The sequence below is a fragment of the Trichechus manatus genome, unplaced genomic scaffold, assembly GCF_000243295.1.
Source record: "Trichechus manatus latirostris isolate Lorelei unplaced genomic scaffold, TriManLat1.0 scaffold00088, whole genome shotgun sequence".
Lineage (NCBI taxonomy): Eukaryota > Metazoa > Chordata > Mammalia > Sirenia > Trichechidae > Trichechus > Trichechus manatus.
The window spans coordinates 3,869,025-3,886,881 of NW_004444024.1; the positions used below are offsets into that span (position 1 = coordinate 3,869,025).

The following is a 17,857-nucleotide window of genomic DNA, read 5'->3' on the forward strand; positions in this document are numbered from 1 at the left end:
GTAATATTTTTATATAAAGTGTATCACTGAATTATCTTCCATCTCTGTCACTACTTCCTTCCCATGGGAACATCCCTCTCTGCTCAGGCTTTGACTCTTCATTCTGGTCCTATGCCCTCACCTTGTCCCACGCATTAACAACCTGTTGGGAGCCCTGGTGGTGCAGTGGTTAATAGCTCAGCTGCTAACCAAAAGGTCGGCAGTTGGAATCCACCAGGTGCTCCTTGGAAATCCTATGGGCAGTTCTACTGTGTCCTGTAGGGTTGCTATGAGTTGGAGTTAACTCAACGGCAGTGGATTTGGTTTTTTTTGGTATTCTGCTTGAGCTCTGATATCCCATGCTGTGTTGCCCATACTTAAATGTCCACCTTACCCTGTTTGGTTTCTAACTCCCCACATCAGGCTGCCCTCTAATCCTACATGGACCCCCTCTTCATCCCACTTTGGCTTAGACACTCCTTCCAGACCATCCCTCATGTGGACATCTTCACTCTTTTTGGGCTGTGACACTCTACACCAGGCTGTTTGGCCACATGGGGTACTCTACTTGGGATCTTATAACCCACTCGGGACCAACCTCCCCTCCTGCCTCCACCACCATGTAGGTACCCTCTTCATCCTGCTCGGGCTCTGACTCCCCAACAAGACCACCCCCCTGGCGTGGACGCTTCTCACTCTGCTTGGGCTCCAATACCATCTCAGTACCCCTCAGTGTGGACACCCTCCCCACCTGGCTTACGCTTTAACCCCCACAACACCAGGCCTCCACATGAATATCCTCCTCTTCCCATGTGGGTTCCAGCACCCAATGCCAAGCCACCAGTCATGCTCTGACACCCAACACAGACCACTCCTCCACTGTACCACCCTCACCTGCTTGGGCTCTGAATCCTCACACCAGACCATTCCCCTTATTTATAACATCTCTTCTGCTTTGGCTGATGCCCCACTCAGGGCAACCATAACTCTCTCCCTTCCAGTGAGCCTTCCTTGTTCTGCTCTTCTTGATGGTTTTAGGACTGAATTGTTCAGAAGAAAAAGGGAAAGCACCAATTCTTTGACCTCAATGAGCTATTTTAAGTGATTGATTTGTTCTACTACCAACTTGTACTCTGTGGGAGGATCAAGTGATCCTAAAATCTTTCTGGTGACATAAAAAAGTTATTAATGCTAAATATGGTTCATAGATCACTTTGTAAGAAACTTTTCCTGTATGTGCTTTGGAATAGTTTTCATTGTTCATAAATTACTAATGAGATTGGTTCAACTCAAGTGAGTTTCAAGACATACTACTTCTCAACTAATATTTATCATATCTTACCTATCTTTAAAAACATTTAGAAACAACCCAAGTGTCCATCAACAGATAAATGGATAAATACCATGTGGTATATGCATATGATGAAATATTATTCAGCTATAAAAAGGAAGTTCTAATATGTGCTTGCAGCATGAATGAACGTTGAAAAGATAAGCTAAGTGAATTAAGTCAGACACTAAAGGACAAATATCTTATGATTCCACTTATATGAAATACATGTTGTTGTTCTGAGGTGCCATTGGGTCGGTTCTGGCTCATAATGACCCTATGTACAACACAACGAAACACTGCCTGGTCCTGTGCCATCCTCCAGATCGTTGCTATGGTTGAACTCTTATTGCGGCCACTGTGTCAGTCCATCTCATTGAGGGTCTTCCTCTTTTTCTCTGACCCTCTACTTTACCAAGCATTATGTCCTTCTCCAAGGACTGGTCCCTCCTGGTAACATGTTCAAAGTACGTGAAATGAAGTCTAAACCATCCTCACTTTTAAGGAGCATTGGCTGTACTTCTTCCAAGGCAAATTAGTTTGTTCTTCTGGCAGTCCATGGTATATTCAATATTCTTCTCCGACACTATAATTGAAATGCATGAATTTTTCTTTGGCCTTCATTATTCATTGTCCAGCTTTCACATGCATATGAGATGATTGAAAATATCGCGGTTTCCGTCAGGTATACCTCAGTCCTCAAAGTGACATCTTTGCTTTTTAACACTTGAAAGAGTCTCTTGCAGCAGATTTTCCCAATGCAATACGTCATTTGATTTCTTGACTGCTCCTTCCATGGGCGTTGGTTGTGGATCCAAGTAAAATGAAATCCTTGACAACTTCAGACTTTTGTTGCTTATGAAATATCTAGTATAGGCAAATTCATAGAGACATAAATTATATTAGTGGTTGCCTAGGGCTGCTAGATTTGGGTAGGTAAACAAGTGACTTTAGAAAATTTTCAGATACAGGTTTCCTTTTAGGGTGCTGAAAATGTTCTAAAATTGTGGTGATGGTTGGTATCCTTCCAAACGTATTCTAAACATATTTAAGCAATTATTTTTATATAGTTATTTTTACCCAAATGGTAATATGTGCATTATGTTTGTTTTATGTATCCATATATAAATAATTTCATTAGTATATAAATAATTTTTTCCTTATTTTTAAAAATGAATAGTATTTTTTATGTACCACAGTTGATTTAGCCAGTCTTCTATTGATGGACATTTTGATTGTTTCCAATTTTCCTCCATTACAAACATTGAATAGATAAGTCATTTTACTTCCGTGTGAGCATATCTTTGGATAAATTCCTAGAAGTTCAGAGTATCGACATTGCCAGTTTGTTCTCCATGAAGGTTGTGCATTGTTTGTTTGAGAAATGACAAAGAAGTATGAAAGAGTGTGAGGGATTAAATGTGTGAAGAATCAATAATAACCAAAATGGCTGTAGCAGGAATATTAAAGTGGGGTGAGAGGATATGGATGAGCCTAAGCCAAGAGCAAGGAGAAAAAACTAGCAGGTTTTGTGGTATGTATATACATGGAATTTGTCATTAAAATGTCTAATCAATTAATTTTCAAAAATTCTGACATTAATACTCTTAAGCCTATGTTTGAGCTAATTTAGACATATTTTAATGTGATGCTTTGTGTATGAGAACTGTTCATATCTTAAGAGAAAATATTCTTGCTATTTTCATTTCATTTGTTGACCAAGATTTTATCTTTTCATGCATAAATACTTTTTACTTGAAATGTATCTTTTTTCCTCCTTAGCCCTGGAAGAAAGCGGGACTTTTCCCCTGTTTCTTGGAGTCAGTACTTTGAGTCCATGGAAGATGTGGAAGTAGAGAATGAAACTGGCAAAGATATATCCTTTTTTAAAATGGCTTATTCGTTAATAAGCTTATAACATTGTCTAAATTAGAAAACTTGTGATGTTTCTAAAATAGTCTTTATTCTTGCTGTTTATTTCATTTTATTCCCCACCTGTACAGCATGGAATATTGCCTATAAATCCATGCCAGTGTCTTATTGGCTATAATTGTCTAGTGCATGAGAAAGGGTTAAGAATTAAATTGCTGAACCTAATATGTCTCTTAAGGGCCCATGGAAAGATTTCAAGAGTCAAGTGCGTTGAACCAGTTTAGCTTCTAGAAACCAAGGACTGTGTCTTCATTAGGGCAAAGGGAGGTTTTTTTTTCCATTGAAAAAATGGGTATACTTTCTCCATGCTTCAAAAACAGAGGTTTGGTGTCTCAGAAACTTAGCTATTGAAGTTCCTCTTAATTTTGGCATTCTGTAGCTTTTTTCCATATAGCTTGGTGCTGAGTTTTCTAATCAATACTATTATGACTAAATAGTTGAAAACATCAGTGAGTAAAAACTTAGATATGTTATCTTTAACTATTCATACACTTTTCGCGTTTACAAGAGTGGTTCAGAGGGTCCAGTCCTACTCCTTCTGCACGGGGGAGGCCATTCTGCCCTTTCCTGGGCTGTGTTCACAGTAAGTAAATTGTTAATAGTAGAAGTTGATCTTAGCACAATCGTTGTTTATTCTAGATGAACCTGATTAGCCTAGCTCTTCTATATGGCTTAATGTAAGAAGATTAGAGATTTAAGTGGATTCTTGAATCTTTAGCATAGTAGGAACAAAATCACCATTCATTTAAACGAGATTTTTAACTAGGGTGGGCCTTAGTTCATGAATTCTTGAAAAAGTCTGTAAATTTATATATATGTGCATTGGGATAAGGGGGATGGAATTTGTGCCTTTTCAAAAGTAGGGGTCTGTAGCCTAGTAATCTAAATAATGGGTTATGGGTAAGCAGACATGTTTTATTCAGGTGTTCTAGATAGAGATAATGTCTCTTGCTTTGTTTCCCTCACAGAGCTTATTGTAGTACTTTCGAGATGGCCCATAAATATTTGGAAGGTGTTTCTTCCTCCTTTTTAAAATAATGCCTTATATTTTATTTTTTTTATTATTATTTTTTTATTGAACTTTAGATGAAGGTTTACAGAACAAACTAGCTTCTCATTAAACAGTACATATATTGTTTTGTGGCATTGTTTAACAACCTCATGACATGTCAGTACTTTCCCTTCTCAACCTTGGGTTCCCTATTACCAGCTTTCCTGTCCCCTCCTGCCTTCTAGTCCTTACCCCTGGGCTGCTGTGCCCCTTATCTCATTTTGTCCTATGGGTTTGTCTAATCTTTGGCTACAAGGTTAACCTCTGGAGTGGCTTCACTACTGGGATAAAAGAGTGTCCGGAGGCCATACTCTCAAGGTTTCTTCAGTCTCTGTCAGGCCAGTAAGTCTGGTCTTTTTTGTTTTTTTTTGAGTTAGAATTTGTTCTACGTTTTTCTCCTGCTCTGTGCGGGACCCGCTATTGTGATCCTTGTTGGAGCAGTCAGTAATGGTAGCCAGGTACCATCTAGTTGTACTGGACTCAGTCTGGTGGAGGCCATAGTAGTTGTGGTCTGTTAGTCCTTTGGACTAATCTTTCCCTTGTGTCTTTAGTTTTCTTCATTTTCCCTTGCTCCTGAAGGAGTGAGACCAGTGGAGTATCTTAGATGCCCGCTTACAGGCTTTTAAGACCCCAGATGCTACTCATCAAAGTAGAATGTAGAATATTTGCTTTATAAATTATGTTATGCCAATTGAGCTAGATGTTCCCTGAGACTATGGTCCCCACAGCCCTCAACCCAGCAATTCAGTCCCTAAGAGAGTTTGGATTTGTCCATGGAGCTTCCATGACCCAGTATTGTGTACTGTCTTACCCTTCACCATAGTTACCACTTATCTATTGTCTATTTAGTGTTTTTCCATCCCCACCCCTCCCCTCTCTTGTAACCATCGAAGATTTTTTTCTTTTGTGTGTAAACCTTTTCATGAGTTTTTATAGTAGTGGTTTCATATAATATTTGTCCTTTTGTGATTGACTTATTTCACTTACCATAATGCCTTCCAGATTCATCCATGTTGTGAGATGCTTCACAGGTTCATCATTGTTCTTTATCGTTGCATAGTATTCCATTGTGTGTATATACCATAGTTTATCCATTCGTCTACTGATGAGCGTATGGTTTGTTTCCATCTTTTTGCTATTGTGAACAATGCTGCAATGAACATGGGTGCGCATATGTCTATCCGTGTGACGGCTCTTATTTCTCTAGGATATATTCCTAGGAGTGGGATTGCTGGATCATATTAATGCCTTATATTTTAATGGCACTTGTGAGCTACTAGGAAGTAAACAGTATTTGGTTGATGATACCCTGGTCTATAGCAGAGGATATGTATCTGTGTAAATGCTACCAATTGTAGATCTTCCTAATAACCTTACTCTGGGGTGGGACAGCCCATGTACAAGGGAAGATACTGCTAAGGAAGATACTGGCAACGTTCATGTCTAAAATGAAGTTGTCATCTCTTGTGCATATCAAGCAGATACACATACTACTTCTATTTACCACTAGGGAGCCTGAAGGACAGAAAATGGGAGGAAATGGGAATGCAGCACTAGATACCTGGAGCCAGGTGGCTGTGGAGTTTCGGAAGGTCCTGAATATATTACTTTGTTCTTGGCAGAGGGAATTATTGGACTGAGTATAAAAGCACCTTCTTGTCTCTTCTATTAAACTATGAATTCCTTGAGAACAGGAATCGTGTCTTACCCCTTTTTATTTCCCAAATGACTGAAACAGTTCTCAACATATAGGCACTTACTTAGCAGTTATTAAATGATCAAATGATTGAGCCACTGTCTTGATTGCTATTCCTTTCTCTTACTTTAGGATACAGCTGTATGATTTGCCCACAATTGCCAGGCATTTTCATGTCTCTGGACCAGCGTTGTCCAGTAGAAATATAATGCAAGACACATATGCTATTTTAAATTTTCTAGTAGTCACACTAAATAAAAAGAAACAGATGAAATTAATTTTAATAATACATATTTAATCCAATATGTCTAAAATACTACCACTTCAGCAGGTAGCCAATATAAAAAAATTATTATTGAAATGTTTTACATTCTTTTTAATATTAAGTCTTTGAAATCCAGTACGTATTTTACACTTACAGCACATCTCAGTTTGGTCTAGCCACATCTCAAGTGCTTAGTAGTAGCACAGCTCTAGACATTACATTCCTCCTCAACTTGATTGTGAGCTTTTTGGAGTCAAAGACAACCATGGCTTATTTATGCCTGTCATATAATGTATGCTCAAGGAATGCTTTCTGAATGAATGAGTAACAGCACACATGCCTGCTCCTAATGTAGCAGCTCTAATAATAAATGTACCCGGTTACCCTGAACAGTCACACCCAAGTCAGTGCCACCAGAAATGGCTTATGTGCCTTAACTTGCCTGGCTGTGCTCTAAGCTAATACACTGTCACTGCTTAGCTAACACATTGGACACCTGGAAGGAAAGAGATACGTGACTGGGGAGAGGAAAGAGGCACCATCTTGACACGTCACGTTGATACAACTGCATTGTAACTTACTGGGGATAGTGACTTCAGGCTCTGCCTCATAAGAAATTCAGCAAAAAAGTCTGTGGATAGGAAACACTTTATTCTGAGGATAGTACTTAATGAGTCACAAGATTTTATAAAATTTTTAGAATTACATATGTAGGCCAGAGGTAGTCTCACTATAATTTTTGCACTTTTAATCAGCTCCCCTAGGCCTCCTGTGCAAATTCAGAGCTAATGTTACCTGTTTGAGCATTTAGGGTCCTTAGAGGTGAGGGGCATAGGAAGGGCTAGAATAGACTTCCATGAAACCAGTTGTTGATACTAAGGGAAAGAAATATGAACTAGGAGTCAGGCAATGTCATTTCTACTCCTGGTTTTTACCAGTACTGGTGATATGGCCTTGAGCAAGCTACTTAAGGTCTTACTTTCCAAATATAGTTTCCTTACATTTCAGGGTTTTTTTGAAGGTTATATAAAATAATGGATGTGAAAATTATTTGTAACTTACAAAGACTTATACAAATATTATAATCATAAACTGTTAACATGTATTAATGTTAAATATTTTTATCCCATAGATACGAACAATGAAATAACATGGAAGTTGCCTGGCACATGGGAGGTGATTGATAAATGACTGTTGACATTATTATATTTGTTATTATTGTAGAGGATATCGCTAGCTCTTCTTTTACTGAAGTATATTCTGCAGATTACTAATTCCATGGGAAATTAATGGAATAGGGATTTTATGATTAAATGAGTTTGAAAAATACTGCATATACTATCCCTCTCATCTCTCTTTTGGAAATTCACCCACATATCAGTATATTAAAGACTCTGAGGTATTGTTCGAAATAAATCTAACTGTGTTTTCCAAATGTATCTGACCACTCAATTACTTTTTTCTAAAACACCTATTAGCATCTCATACCTTAGGAAACCCCCACACATCTATCAGTTTGTCGCACTGTGGGTGCTTGTGTGTTGCCGTGATACTGGAAACTATGCCACTAGTATTCATATACCAGCAGGGTCACCCATGGCAGACAGGTTTCAGCTGAGCTTCCAGACTAAGACAGAGTAGGAAGAAGGACCCGGCGGTCTACTTCTGAGAAGAATTAGCCAATGAAAACAGTATGAATATCAGTGGAACATTGTCTGATATAGTGCCGGAAGATGAGCCCCTCAGGTTGGAAGATACTCAAAATACGACTGAGGAAGAGCTGCCTCCTCAAAGTAGAGTCGACCTTAATTACATGGATGGAGTCAAGCTTTCGGGACCTTCATTTGCTCATGTGGCACAGCTCAAAATGAGACAAACAGCTGCAAACATCCATTAATAATCGGAACCTGAAATGTACAAAGTATGAATCTAGGAAAATTGGAAATCGTCAAAAATGAAATGGAATGCATAAAGATCGATATCCTAGGCATTAGTGAGCTGAAATGGACTGGTATTGGTCATTTTGAATTGGACAGTCATATGGTCTGTTATATCAGGAATGACAACTTGAAGAGGAATGGCGGTGCATTCATTGTCAAAAAGAATATATCAAAGTCTATCCTGAAGTACAGCACTGTCAGTGATAGGATTAATATCCATATACCTACAAGGAAGACCAGTTAATATGACTATTATTCAAATTTATGCACCAACCACTAACGCAAAAGATGAAGACACTGAAGATATTTACCAACTTCTGCAGTCTGAAATTGATCGAACATGCAATCGAGATGCATTGATAATTACTGGTAATTGGAATGCAGAAGTTGGAAACAAAGAAGAAGGACCGGTAGTTGGAGTATATGGCCTTGGTGATAGAAACGATGCCAGAGATCGCATGATAGAATTTTGCAAGACCAACGACTTCTTCATTGTGAATTCCTTTTTTCACCAACATAAATGGCGACTATACACATGGACCTCACCAGATGGAATACACAGGAATCAAATCGACTACATCTGTGGAAAAAGAAGATGGAAAAGCTCAACATAACCAGTCAGAACAAGGCCAAGGGCTGACGGTGGATCAGACCATCAATTACTTACAAACAAGTTCAACTTGAAACTGAAGAAAATTAGAACAAGTCAACAAGAGCCAAAGTACAACCTTGCATACATCTCACCTGAATTTAGAGACCATCTCAAGAACAGATTTGACACACAACACTAATGACCAAAGACCAGATGAGTTGTGGAATGACATCAAGGACATCATACAGAAGAAAGCAAGAGGTCATTAAAAAGACAGCAGAGAAAGAAAAGACCAAACTGGATGTCAGAAGAGACTCTGAAACTTGCTCTTGAATGTTGAGTGGCTAAAGCAAAAGGAAAAAATGATGAAGTAAAAGAGCTGAACAGAAGATTACAAAGGGCGGCTCCAGAAGACAAAGTAAAGTATTATGATGACATGTGCAAAGACCTGGAGTTAGAAAACCAAAAGGGAAGAACATGCTCAGTATTTCTCAAGCCAAAAGAACTGAATTAAAAATTCAAGCCTCAAGTTGCAATACTGAAGGATTCTACAGGTAAAATATTAAACAATGCAGGAAGCATCAAAAGAAGATGGAAGGAATACACAAAGTCACTGTATCAAAAAGAATTTGTCGACATTCAACCATTTCAGGAGGTAGCACATGATCAGGCACTGATGGTACTGAAGGAAGAAGTCCAAGCTGCACTGAAGGCTTTGGCAAAAAACAAGCCTCCAGGAATTGACAGAATACCAGTCGAGATATTTCAGCAAACGAATGCAGTGCTGGAAGTGCTCACTCATCTATGCCAAGAAATTTGGAAGACAGCTACCTGGCCAACTGACTGGAGATCCATATTTATGCCTATTCCCAAGAAAGGTGATCCAACCAAATGCGGAAATTATCAAACAATATCATTAATATCACACGCAAACAAAATTTTACTGAAGATCATTCAAAAGCAGCTGTAGCAGTATATCAACAGGGAACTGCCAGAAATTCAAGCCGGATTTAGAAGAGGATGTGGAACCAGTGATATCATTGCTGATGCCAGATGGACCCTGGCTGAAAGATGTTTACCTGTGTTTTATTGACTATGCTAAGGCATTCGTCTGTGTGGATCATAACAAATTATGGATAACACTGTGAAGAATGGGAATTCCAGAATACTTAATTGTTCTCATGAGGAACCTGTGCATAGATCAAGAGGCTGTCGTTCGAACAGAACAAGGGGATACTGCGTGGTTTAAAATTCGGAAAGGTGTGTGTCAGGGTTGTATCCTTTCACCATACTTATTCAATCTGTATGCTGAGCAGATAATCTGAGAAGCTGGACTATATGAAGAACAAGGCATCAGGATTGGAGGAAGACTCATTAACAACCTGTGTCATGAAGATAACACAACCTTGCTTGCTGAAAGTGAAGAAGATTTGAAGCACATACTGATGAAGATCAAAGACCACAGCCTTCAGTATGGATTAAACCTCAACATAAAGGAAAAAAAGAAACCTCACAACTGGACCAAGAAGCAACATCATGATAAATGGAGAAAAGATTGAGGTTGTCAAGGATTTCATTTTACTTGGATCCACAGTCTACACCCATGGAAGCAGCAGTCAAGAAATCAAAAGATGCATTGCATTGGGCAAATCTGTTGCAGACCTCTTTAAAGTACTGAAAAGCAAAGATGTTGCTTTGAGGACTAAGGTGTCCTGATCCAGGCCATGGTATTTTCAGTAGCCTCCTATGAATGCGAAAGCTGGATGATGAATAAGGAAGACCGAAGAACTGACGCCTTTGAATTGTGGTGCTGCTGGTGAAGAATACTGAATGTACCATGGACTGCCAAAAGAACGAACAAATCTGTCTTGGAACAAGTACAGCCAGAATGCTTCTTAGAAGCAAGGATGGCGAGACTACGTCTCACATACTTTGGACATGTTATCAGGAGGGATCAGTCCCTGGAGAAGGACATCATGTTTGGTAAAGTACAGGGTCAGTGAAAAAGAGGAAGATCCTCAACGAGATGGATTGACACAGTGGCTGCAACAGTGGACTCAAGCATAACGATTCTGAGGATGGCACAGGACCGGGAACAGAAAGAGAAGGAAGGTATAGAGAGACGAGAAACTGAGTAATGAAGAAAGACAAAACAGGAAAAAGGGAAAAGAAAACAAAACAAATTTAAAAAAAAAAAAGCCCCCCCCAAAAAAACAGAAAAAAAAAAAACCCACGAAAAAAGAAATGCGCTCAGGGATCTCTCTGCGCGTCTGCGCAAGCCAAGGGGGTAGGTTCCAAGAAGCACAGCACCGCCCGGCCAGAACAGGCTCCCAACTCAAGAAAGGGAAAAAAAAACAAACAAACAATTCAAAACAAACAAACAAAAGCCCCGGGATCCCACCAGTGTGGCAGCCCAGACCGGGAAGCAGTTCCACACTCGAACGGAGCTCCGCAGCCCCTCAGGAAGAAGCAAAGATGGCACACGGAGCCAGGTATTTGAGCAAAAGGAGGGGGAGGTGGTGAGAGGTAAGGAAGAAATCAAAAGAAGCAGAAAAAAAGCAACAACAAATGGCACTCGGAGAGCCGGCAAGTGCGGGCGGATGGAATCCAAGCGGCCGGTGCTTCCCGGACAAGAGATTGTGGCCACGGGAAGCAGAAGAGGCTGAGTGGGGGGGAAGAAGAGCGGGGGGTGGGAAAGCGTATATCGCAAATCACCAGTTTTTCTTTCTCCCACTGGAAGCTCCCTGAAGCTGCCTTCTCATAACCCCTATCTGCTGGTCTCTGCTGAGAGTCCAAGATGGCGGATCCATGCTGTGTTAGCTGATAGGGGACCTCTGCATGAATCTCTCCTTGCTCTCCATTCTCTGTCAGTTTTCTCACTCCATTGGTGCTTGGCTGAGTTCTTTCTCTCTTCATTTGATGTTTTAGGGTTTCAGGATTGCTGTTTTCTCTGTTTGGCTTAGTTTTCTGGATCTTTGCCTTGAAGGGACAGTGTGGTGCTTCTGCCTAGAGCACCATTTTGCCCTGGCATATATTCTTTATGATCTGTATTATGCCAGTTGAGCTGGATGTTCCTTGAGGCCATGGTCCCCACAGCCCTCAGCCCAGTAATTTGGTCCCTCAGGGAGTTTGGATGTGTCTATGGAACTTCCATGACCTTGCCTTGGACAAGTTTTGCTGGCTTCCCCAGTGTTGTGTGCTGTCTTACCCTTCACTAAAGTTAAACAGACAAATTTAAAGGTTTCTGCTATGTAGAGTTTGATGAGGCGGATTCCCTTAAGGAAGCTTTGCTCTCATTTTGTTTAATGGGCCTGTCTAATCTTTGGCTGAAGGGTGAACCTCAGGAGTGACTTACATTTTTCTCCAGCTCTGCCCGGGACCCTCTATTGTGATCCCTGTCGGAGCAGTCGGTGGTGGTGGCTGAGCACCATCTGGTTGTGCTGGACTCAGTCTGGTAGAGGCTGTGGTACTTGTAGTCCATTGGTCTTTTGGATTAATCTTTCCCTTGTGTCTTTGGTTTTAATTCTTCTTTGCCTGCTACCCCCAGGAGCTAATCATTCCTTGCCTGTTCCTATGCCCTTAAAACTGCCCCACACCAGCAGGAAGTAGCCAGATGAGTCGCTGACCCTTATCCCTTAAGATTAAGGAATTAAAACAACTCAAGGGGGGATTGTAACCTGACCCTATGAATGCCAGTAAATTTGTTAGTCCTTAAACTAGCCCAAGCCAGAGTTGACCCGCTCCGCATGCAGAGAAGGGCCAGCTGTGACCACTAATTGACTTCAGAGAAGGGCCAGCTGTGACCACTAATTGACTTCAACAGTGGACTCAGCAATGGGTGGACTGAATCAGAAGGAAAATCATTACCCGGGCCCTATTTCGAAGCGACAGGTCCAACAAGAACCATGTTACCTCCTGTTTCCTGGCCGCCACCTATAATTTTTCCCTTCTCTAGTACGCCTGCGCGGCCGCCATCTTGCTACCGAAATCACATAAAAGCCCTGCTTCCCGTAGCATGGGAAGTCGGATCTGAGGAAATTCCGCCTGGCTCCTTCCTGTGCGCATTGCAGTAAAGTTACTTTCTCTTTCTCAAAAAAAAAGAAAGAAACTGCACTTGGGCTGAATCAGAAGAGAGTGAGAGTAGCTGTGGGCGCTCCTTAGCAAGTGCAGCCTCAGCAGGGAGATTTGCTAGCCTCCAGTTTTCAAGCTTTGGTACCTCTGAGGACCTGGGACCAACCAAGTATCGATTGATTGAAGCCAATAGTTGATTCTGACGTGTCTGCTGATTTCTCTTTCTTCTTGCAGTTAATTCCATTATTTTAGCAAATAGTTACTGAGTATATTCTGTGTTCCAGGCTTTGTGCTAGATTTCTAGGAGTAGAAAACGGAGACTTTGCCCTCTGATAAGATCAGCGAGTCAGCAAATGTTTATTGAACCTGTACTGTGTACGAGGAGGAAACCCTGGTGGCGTAGAAACCACTACCGCTGCTAACCGAAAGGTCAGCAGTTCAAATCCACCAGGTGCTGCTTGGAAACCTTATGAGGTAGTTCTACCCTGTCGTATAGGGTTGCTATGAGTCGGAATCGACTTGACAGCAATGGGTTTGGTTTTGGTGTACCAGGCATTATGCTAGGCACTGTGAATACAGTGGAGAATTAAACAGACATATTTCCTATATTCATGTCCTTATAATACTTAAGGCTAATGGGGAAGATAGGAAAGAGACAGATAGGACATGTATACAAGTAATACAGTAAAAATCTAAGAAGCTTTTATCTCAGACCAACTGGGGTTTGAATCTAAGCAGCTTAATCTATCAAGGTCTTGGTTTTCTTATCTATAAAACTGGTATAATACCATCTAGTTAATAGGGTGGTTGTGAGAATTAAAAGGTATAAGGTTCTTGGTTAAGTGCTTGACTCAGTTGTTAGATGAGTTTTACAGCTTCTGTGTACAAGATACAAAGGTAACATAGAGGAAGGAATAAAATAATAGATTGAATAAAAAAAAAGAATAATACATTATGACCAATTGTTTTATCTCTGTGTAATCTATCCCTGTAATTCATCTCAGTAGTGTTGGGTAAAGGAAAGTTTCAAAAGAGAGAGGACATCTGAAGTGAGTTTTAAAGACTGAGTAAAAGTTGGATTAGTAGACATACAAAGGAGAAGTAAAAGCAAAGGCAGTGAAGAGTGTACCAGTGAAACATGTTTTGGAAATTATAAGTAGCTTGGTTGTAGTTTTAGTATAAAGTGTCAGGATGTGGAGCAGGGGAAGAGATGACTAGAGAGATCACAGTGACAAAATTATGGGAGGGCCTTGTATACTTGGCTAGGGAATTGCACCTCATCCTTTAGGTCAGGGGTAATCATAAGGGAGCTGTTTTAAGAACAATGCAACACTTCCCCCACCCATATCCACACTATGCACATTTTAAGCATGTCAAAATTAGGGAGCTGGAATGGAGAACATATTTTACTTTAAACAATTGCAAACCTGTCCAGATTGTAAAGTTCTGGGGAGATGAGCATTTTGATATCCATCTACCCTACTCGTAATTGAGTGCCACTGTTTTAGGCAGTGGGGAGCTATTGAAGGACTTTAGAAAAATTGAGGTGTTAGTATAGATGATAAAGTCCCTGAGTGGTACAGTTAAAGTGCTCACTGCTAACCAAAAGGTTGGAGGTTTGAGTCCACCCAGATTGTGCCTCAGAAGAAAGACCTGGCAATCTACTTCCAAAGATCACCATTGAAAACCCTATGGAGCACAGTTCTACTCTGATACACATGGGATCGCCATGAATCAGAACCGACTTGACAACACCTGGTTTGTTTTTTTGGGATTTTAGTGTAGATGATGGGTTGAGTAGGAAGCACAAATTGGAGACAGGGAGACTAGTTAAAAGGTTGTTGTATTATTTGATTCTAAATATTTGATAGCTGTCTCAAAAAGGAGAAAGTTCAATTTAAATTCCCCACCACGTAAAAGCACTGTAGTAACACTGCTTTAAGCTGTCCAGCTTATTTTATGAAGGTAGTGTCAGTCTAATACCAAAACTGGTTATTGACAATACAAAAAAACTATGAGACAATCTCATTTATAAAATAGATGCAGAAATTGTAAATAAAATAGTGGCAGATTAAATCCAAAAGTGTAGTGAAAGAATAATAACATTGTGACCAAATGTTTTATCCCTGTGTGATCTCTTAATTTTAATTTTATTGTTTTAGGTGTAAGTTTACAGTGCAAATTAGTTTCTCATTCAAAAATTTATACACAAATTGTTTTGTGACATTGATTGCAATCCCCGCAATGTGTCAGCACTCTCTCCATTTCCTTTTATACCCCGGGTTCCCCGTGTCCCCATATGCATTCCTTTTAAAGTCAGGGACAAGACAAGGATACTGTATTCAACATTTTACTGGAGGTTCTAGCTAACCAATAAGACAAAAGAAAACAAGTCTTAAAGATTTGAAAAGAAGAGCTACAACATCATTTATTTGTAGATATTGTCTGCCTAGAAAATGAAAGAAAATCAGCTGACAAACTACTAGTTAAGAGAGTTTACAAAGTCGATATACAAAATCTATTTTTTCTAAATATTAGCACTTACTAATTTGGAAATATAATAGGAAAAATGATCCTATTCACTTTTAAAACATTTTGGTTACAGCTATAGCAACAAAACTATAAGATACCTGGGAATAAGCCTTATTTTTAAAAGACATACAAGACATTTTATGGAGAAAACGATAAAACTTCCCCGAAGGATATAAAGGAAAACCTGAATAGAGAAGTAAATCGTGTTCCTGTATGAATTTGGCTACCCCAGTTAAAATCTCCATGGGACATCTCATGAAACTTAATCAAGAAACTCTAAAATTCACACAGATATCAAAGTATATTCTAAAACCTTATTAACTAATACTACAGTATTGACAGAAAGAGTCAAGAAATATGTCCAAAAAAGGCATTTAATATATGATAAAAGTAACAATCCAAATGCATTAAAAGGGTTGACTTTAAAGAACAAACCTAAGAGCTCTCATATGACCTTAGGGCAGGCATACCTTAAGTTTAGCCACAGGAAGAAAAAGCCATAAAGGAAAGATTGATAAATTTGATTTTGCCAGAACAGAAAGTTTCTGGGCAAGATGCTTAAAAGTTAAAACACAAGGTATGTGCTAGGTGAAAAAAAAAAAAAAGAAATGTGAAATATGCGTAATAGGCAAAGAATATTCACATTATAAAGGAGTTAATACTGTCATTGTATTAATAAGGAAAAAAAACTGCAAAGCAGTAAGAAAAAGACAATCCAGTAGAACAATACGCAAGCAGTACTAAGTGGCAATTCACAGAAGAGGAAATAACTGATAAATTTATAAAAATTTTTCAACCTCACTTATGAATGAGGAAAATATAAAGTAAAATAAGGGGATACCACTTTTAACAAATTGGCCAGAACTTTAAAGTTTGAGGCTATTGTGCGTTTGTGATGGTACCTATTTCTCTACACCTTCACCAGTACTTGATGAACTTGTTTTATCAGCTACCAAATTGGGCTGATGTTTTCCCAGCCTACTTCTCAGGGAGATAATTTGAGATAATCTGAGATAATTTGGTGAGATAACAGAGTGACACAGAAACATGTTATCAGTACCTAGCTCTTCTTACTTCCAATCTAGTCTCTTATTCTCTAGTCTAGGGCTAGGCTAGTGGTCCTCAGCCTTGGCTGTACATTAGAATCACCTAGGGAACTGTAAATATAGATGACCTAGCCCCCACCCCAGATCACTTAAATCAAAATTTCTGGTGGGGTAGCACCTAGGCAGCCAGATTTCCTAAAGTTCCCTAGGAGATTCTGTTTTGCAGCCCAAGTTGAGAACCACCTGGAGCCAGGCTGCTAGGATTTGAATCTTGAGTCTGCCATTTATTGGCTGTTGGGTCCTGGGCAAGTTACTTAGTCTCTCTGTAAAATGATGAAAATTTTGTCTGAATAGTAAGGAGAAAGTTAGATAATTCATTTGAAGCACTTAGATTGGTGCCTGCCTCATAGTTAAGATTTTATAAATTGTAACTACTACTGTTGTTGCTGGATGGTGCAAGTGGTTAAACTCTTGGCTACCATCCAAAAGGTTGGCAGTTCCAGCCCACTCAGAGGAGCCTAGGAAGAAAGGCCTGGCAGTCTACTTCTGAACGATCACAGCCATTGAAAGCCCTGCGAACGATAGTTCTACTCTGAAACATATGGGGTTGCTATGAGTTACAATCAACTTGACGGCAACTGATTAGTTGCTACTGCTATTGTTGCTGTTATTGCTAACACCAGAAATTCTCTTGGCAAAGTGGATAAATTTAGTTCTTAAATAGCTGCTTTTTACTCAACATTCCAGAAGTGGCAAAGTTGTACTGTTTGAGACAATCTGGAGTGCCTTCCATAGGTGTGCCCTGACATTTTTTATTGCCTATAAAGCAGGTGTTATTCTTAGAATTTACTGTGTTCATTTATTATTTTCTAGTCTTTCTCTGCCACATTAGAATGCAAACATCTTGAAAACAGTGACCTTGCCTATCTTTTTCACTACTGTAACCTCATGACTCAATTGGTGCCAGATTTATAGTAAACATAGTTTAGAAAGATTTGTTGAATGAATGAATAAAAAATCCCCAGATTGAGTTCCTGATACCTTTTGTCTTAGTTTCTTAATGCTCCTGTAACAGAAATACCACAAGCGGATGGCTTTAAAGAACAGATGTTTATTTTCTCACACTTAAAGAGACTAGAAATCTGAATTTAGGGTGCCGGCTCTAGGGTAAGTTTCTCTGTCTGCTCTGGGAGAAAATCGTTGTCTCTTTCAGCTTCTCTTCCTCAGTTCCTTGGTGATCTCCTCATGGCATCAGTCTTTCCGCATTTGAGCTTGCTTGCTTCTGTGCCCAACCTTTTATATCTCAAAAGTGAATGGTTTTAGAAGAAATGGATGGTTCTTGGCTACCATTACTGAACGTTTTGATCAAGGACCCAATAGATGGATCCTGATCAGAAGGAGGAAAAGCATGGAACAGAACTTC

At 39.7% G+C, this 17,857-nt stretch overlaps 1 protein-coding gene across 1 annotated transcript in view; it reads left to right on the plus strand.

Moving 5' to 3' along the window:
* The window catches only part of PPME1 (protein phosphatase methylesterase 1), a 59,264-nt gene that overhangs the window by 13,819 nt on the left and 27,588 nt on the right, over positions 1-17,857 (plus strand). The window contains exons 2-3 of the mRNA XM_004381962.1: positions 3,092-3,185; positions 3,732-3,824. Of these exons, the coding sequence (XP_004382019.1) occupies positions 3,092-3,185; positions 3,732-3,824 (187 nt within the window). The remainder of the gene's footprint in view (positions 1-3,091; positions 3,186-3,731; positions 3,825-17,857) is intronic.